At 48.1% G+C, this 5913-nt stretch overlaps 1 protein-coding gene and 1 pseudogene across 1 annotated transcript; one reads left to right on the forward strand and one right to left on the reverse strand.

Annotated features, from left to right (window-relative positions):
- Window positions 1-1312: 1312 nt before the first annotated feature.
- On the forward strand, window positions 1313-5767 carry NABP2 (nucleic acid binding protein 2). The gene is made up of 7 exons (XM_039865698.1): window positions 1313-1449; window positions 1837-1938; window positions 2343-2481; window positions 2587-2658; window positions 2831-2912; window positions 3004-3064; window positions 5251-5767. Exons 2-7 carry the CDS (start codon window positions 1860-1862, stop codon window positions 5448-5450), a joined length of 633 nt encoding a protein of 210 aa, XP_039721632.1. The 5' UTR covers window positions 1313-1449; window positions 1837-1859; the 3' UTR covers window positions 5451-5767.
- On the reverse strand, window positions 4722-4840 carry LOC120605102 (uncharacterized; annotated as a pseudogene).
- Window positions 5768-5913: the final 146 nt, after the last annotated feature.

Raw genomic sequence — 5913 nt, forward strand, 5'->3', positions numbered from 1 at the left:
CTAAGGCTAATGCGGAGTGGTGCGAGATGGTCTCGAGTTGGCTGGCCTGCAGCGTGACCTGCCGTCTGCCAGGCCCCTCTCTCCTTTCCAGAGCCTTAGTCAGCATCCCAGAGCCTCCCGACCCTATGACTCACAGTCATAAGAGTGGATACGACAAGGCGACCACGCGGGGCTGGGGGAGACGGAGTAGGGGAGTGTCTGACCGCAAAGCTTTGATCTAGGGTGTCCAAAGGGTTGCCAGACTCTCTCTTAGGCGACCTCCTGACTTTCTGGTGTATCTACGTTGGCTCTCTGAACGCTCGTAGAGTTCTCTGAAACACCTGAGGGGAGAGAAGGGAGATAAAATGTCCCTATTCCTGGGTCGTGGTTTGTTTTCCTTAGGATACAACACCGTGGTTGGAGGTGTGGGCGGGAGAGAAGCTGAGCTCTGAGGAAAGTCAAGGTGGAGCTTAAAGAGCTCTAGAAGAGGGTAAGGGATTAATTAAGCAAGAGAAGGCACTATAATTACATGGCCCCTTAGACTAATCTGATATCAAATAGTATTTGTTATAGATATTCGCCAAGCAAAAGATAATGCACATGTATGTGCATTTGTTTATATGTATTTGGTTTATACACATTACTGAGCTACCTTACAAGTCTCAAAGGTTTGGGCCTCCTCTTTTCAGTCATTTGGGGGGACCGACCCTGAGATCTAATGAGATAAGTGCATTAGGAACAGATGCCTTTCGAACTGTGAGAGGGACTAATGTAAATACTCTCTGCCTCGATCCCATTTCTTCCAAAGGGGTGAGTCTGCCTGTTGTCTGTGGTGTAAATGCCACTTTTTCTAGAGACCCTGCCCAAGCTAGGTAGTACATTAGAGATGGAGGACCCCAAATAGGAATAAAGATGAGGGTTAGAGCAGTGGGAGAAAAGGAGGAAACTGCCTTTTGTGTGCTAGGCACTGCTTTTTATATAATTTCTGTTTGCTCGTCTGCAAAATGGAATTACATATTAAGAACTGTCGGAAAAAGAAGTGAAGCACTGAGCCAGGTTTCAAAGTTTTGTCCGCCGGATTCCAAAACCCTTGGTCCTTTTTCCACTGTGTCACGTCTAGGAGAGGAAATGTTAGATCCTAAATGTATTCTCTCCATCAAGTAAAGGAAAATTGGAAACCGAGGTGCCCCCTAGTGGTCTATCTTTCTCATTGCGTAACCCAGCATCTCCCAGGCTCCTTTAATATCTGGTACGCCCCCTTCGCTGCGCGTGATTCTCGCGTCCCGATTGGCTGGGCGGGGGCCATGGCGAGCGCGCCAGGGAGGCGCTGATTGGCCGGAGGAGGCCAGAGGGAAACTTCCGGGAATATCCGCACTCCCGCGTTCCATCAAGCGGCATCCGGCAGCAGCGGGGCCTGTGGCTCCCCCTGCGGGCAGCTCAGCAGCATACACTGTCCAGCCGTCTGCCTGGGTGGGTGGTGGGCTGTGCGTGGGGGAGGGGAACGATCGAGCCCCGGGTTGTCCGGATGAGGGTTCGGGAAGGTTAGGAGAGTAAGATTCCATTCCCTGGCTCTGCACCGAATTCCCTACCCACGTCTCCGTCGGCTCCCCCACCTCGGGGCTTGAGACTGAAAAAGCATCCCGGGAGGGGGCCTTCCAACCCCGAAGCAGCCTACCCAGAGACCCTAAAATTCTGATCTTAAAGTTGGAGGCCTCTGAGAAGTTCGTTTCTAACCTTTTACAAGAGTTAGAGGGTTTGAGTCTGACTCCAGCCGAGTGTGGTAGGTAGACCTTGGGAAGTCGAGCTTGCGAAGAAGGCTCCAAGCGTTGAGGCTTCGTCTCCCTTTTCCCCTTCTAGTGGGGTGCTGAGGCTCGGGCAGCATGACGACGGAGACTTTCGTGAAGGATATCAAGCCTGGGCTCAAGAATCTGAACCTCATCTTCATTGTGCTGGAGACAGGTGGCTATGCTGGGTGGTGGGCCCCCTGCGCCGGTTCTCAGGGTTGGGGGGCAGAAGTGGAAAACATCACCTCCGTTCTTAACTTGCTCTCCATTCTTAATTTGAGCACCCCAGGACAACGGTCACGCCCAGTCACTCTCCTAGACCCCAGCCCGGAGAGTTGCAGTGAAGTGTAGGGTACATGGAACTCTTGCCAAATCCAAGCCTCCAGTGCCATGCGGGCCTCTTTTCATTCAGGGCCCTCTCCATGGTGCTGGCCCCTCCACTCCCCACCCCATCTCCACCCCAGCCTGCCCCAGAGATTTGGCGCTCCCTGTTTGTACACCTTTTCCCCAACCCCACCAATATCTAGATCTCATCCTTCTGACCACTAGCATTACCCCCATTTTATCTGTTTCCTCCAGGCCGAGTGACCAAGACAAAGGACGGTCACGAGGTTCGCACCTGCAAAGTGGCAGACAAAACGGGCAGCATCAATATCTCCGTCTGGGACGACGTGGGCAACCTGATCCAGCCAGGGGACATTATCCGGCTCACCAAAGGGTAAGCCAGCTGATGACTCCTGGCTATCCAAGGGCAGTAACTGTCAAGGGGGTAGGGTTGTAACTCTTCCGAATACTCTGAATCCCGCTTTTTGTGTCCCCAAAGGTATGCTTCAGTGTTCAAAGGTTGTCTGACACTGTACACTGGCCGTGGGGGTGATCTTCAAAAGATTGGAGAGTAAGTGCTGTCTTGGGGTTTAGGATGTAGAAGCACCAGGAGAAAGGGGGGAGGGAAGTTTAAGGTTTGTAAGGAGGTGTGCAGTCCGGGTCCTGTATCTGGACCTTTCTGAGGCCTCCAGCAGCGACCAAGAGGATGGGTCTGAGGCTTTGGCCATTTTCTCCCCTTGCAGATTCTGTATGGTTTATTCTGAGGTTCCTAACTTCAGTGAGCCAAATCCAGAGTACAGTGCCCAGCAGGCACCCAACAAGACGGTGAGTCCCATGGCAATGATTTGGGGGGAGGCAGGTCAAGCCAAGAAGCATGGTAGGGAACAAAGTCTGACTGTGTAATTTGTGTCTTCAGGTACAGGACAACAGCCCTACAGCTCCCCAGCCTACCACCGGAACCCCTGCTGCTTCTCCAGGTAAAACTGTTCCCTTCCATCCTTTGGTCCGTGGTACCTTAGCTCCCCTACTCTCCCAGCTTAAAGAAATTCACTGCCCTCATCTCTTTTCTAAATTTCTCTTCTCTCAATATATCCTCATTCCGCCCAGTTTTCCAAGTTCATTTACAAGTCCCTGTGTTAAAAAGATTTGGGGACTTATTTCTATCACTGCTAGCTCTGGTACCTTTTTTCCACTACCAAACACAAAAATGAGAATGATTTCTCCACAAAGATTGCACTCCTTCATTTTAGCTTGTTTCTGCTTCTTTTCTAGCAGAACCTTGCTTTTTCCCTTGACCCATTTCTATTCGTTACACAGTTCTAATACACTGTGTTACTTATATGACTCAACGTGGAGTCCGCACTACACAGCTTTTAAGCACTAAATAGTTCCCTTTTGGGGTCACCACTCTTCTTGAAATTGAAGGCCCTGCTTCTAGGCCTTGGAACTCAGAATTACAATTCTTCCATCACATGAACTTCAAGACCCTGCTTTTTGGTCTCTTGAGGAATTGGGGCCTTACTGCAGATCATCAGCTTTTAATTAGAATCACTCACTAATACCACCTCCTCTGTCCTCAGCTTCTCTTCAGGAAATTGGTTATTACTGCTCCTTTCTCCTTCTGGGTCATCTCTCAGCTGACCCTACTGTTCCCTGGGTGTTTGGCTCTCTCTTGCCTCAGATCTATGCCTTAGGTTTCTTGCTGTGAACACTAACTAGGGTTCAGGCTGCCTCTATCCTTCCACAGTTCGTGTCTGCATCCCCAGTTACCATTGTTTTCAGAATTGTTTGTATCAGAACCACCAGGGGTCATGTGTTTTTTGGAAACATCATGAAATAACATGTAATTACACCGTAAAAATTAGCATTCATGCTCTTAACTGAAAATATGACTATCACTTATTTTCAGGTCTCCGCAACTCCGTAATTTATAAAATTATTTTAGGGTACATTTAAGCCTGTTTGCCCTTGATATTCATTTGCCAGATGTATTTATTCACTTTGTTCTCTGCCAGTAGGTACAAAAGGCTTAACAATTGATTTTCTGTACACTCTTTGGACTTTTTCTGTGAATTGAGGACAGGGCATTCATTATTCTTTATTTTTGGCTGCAGCTATCTTAGTTTGGTGGAGCAGCAGAGTTCAGCAGGGACGTGGTCTGAGACGCAGAAGCCTATGACTTCTACCCCATTAGGATTCATAGTGCCCTGTGTACATGAGAGGCAGGCCTGTGCCTTCGTTTAACAAACTTTTATAGATAAGTAATAAAACACAGCACCTGCCTTTAGGATGTTGTAATCTACGAGGGAGATAGATTACATGACAATGATTATAATACACTGTGGTAAATTCTGTCATAGTGATAGGCACAGTTATGGAAGCTCTAGGAAGTCATCTCACACACCTGGCCCCATCAAACATTTAAAATATACGCAAAAATGTTACTTATTATTTTGGGAGTGTGAGAGTATATATAATGATTTTTTTGCTTATTCTTATCTATATTTTCCAAAATGAACTTGTATCATTGTGATATACACCATACTTTTTTTTTTTTAGGCGAGGCAACCCTTGGTTGACCTCACAGATTGCAAAGACCTTGTCAGCTTACAATCCCTTATTTTTTATTTTTCATGCCTACAGCACCTGGTCTTCCTAGGTGGTCTCCCATCCAAGTACTAACCAGGCCTGACCCTGCTTAGCTTCTGAGATCAGACAGGATCGGGCTTGTTCAGGGTAGCATGGCCATAGACCATACTTTTTTTTTAAGCTCCTTCTTACATTATAACACAGAAAAACTTCAGGCCCTTCCTCTTCCCATGCTTCTCCAGTTTTACAGTCATTTTTGGTACAGGGGCATTTTGTCAGAGGTTCTTGAGGTTAGAACTAAACAGCTAATTCTAGGTCTGACTCCCAATAATACAGAGATGAATAAAAGAGAAAAATATCGTACTAGGGTTCATGTAGCAGCTTCTGAAATGACTGTTTAACTCTTCTCTGAGACTCATTTATACAATCCTCATTCTTTGCACTTGGTCCAGTTGGCATTAATGTGCAGTTGTGCTTGATAAAGACTGTACTACTCTCTGGGACATGGGAGGATGGACCCTGCTCCTACTTTAGTTGTCTAATTCCTGTGTTTCTTCGCTTCTCCCACAACTAGCCTCTGAGAGCCAGAACGGGAATGGACTGAGCACCCCACCAGGTCCTGGTGGTGGCCCACATCCCCCTCACACTCCCTCCCATGCCCCTAGTACCCGAATTACCCGAAGCCAGCCCAACCACACACCTGCCGGTCCTCCTGGCCCCTCCAATAACCCTGTCAGTAACGGCAAAGAAACCCGGAGGAGCAGCAAGAGATAGCAAGACATTCTCCGTTTCTGCCACCGACCATAACCCAAGTTGTCTGCTAGAGAACACAGCCTCTGGCTTGGGGGGAAAGGAGTAAGTAGTATTTTAGCCACTAAACTTCACTGGAGGGGTGGTGAGCAGTGGCCTTATCCACCCGAAGCCCATAATTGCCCCTTGTCCAGCTAAAGCTGCCTGTCCCCTGGGATTCAGGGCCCTCTGTTGACCTCCTTCCTCTTTAGAAACGACAGTTACAGTCTGTTTCTTGTGTATGCATATGATGCAGAAGTCTAATTGAATCCCTCCTTCCTAATAAATGTTTCCACTCCTTACTAGACTCCTTTGCTTTTTGTGGGAAAATGCAGAGGTTAGCAGCTGGGCGTTTGGGAAGGCGGGGTGTTCCTAGGAGGAGGGGAAATAGGTTTCCTGTAAGGAGACCTTAGCAAAGCATGCCTGCCCCTTTAAGGTAGTGTCCCTC

Source organism: Pteropus medius, unplaced genomic scaffold (genome assembly GCF_902729225.1).
Source record: "Pteropus medius unplaced genomic scaffold, Ma_sr-lr_union100, whole genome shotgun sequence".
In the NCBI taxonomy this organism is placed as follows: domain Eukaryota; kingdom Metazoa; phylum Chordata; class Mammalia; order Chiroptera; family Pteropodidae; genus Pteropus; species Pteropus medius.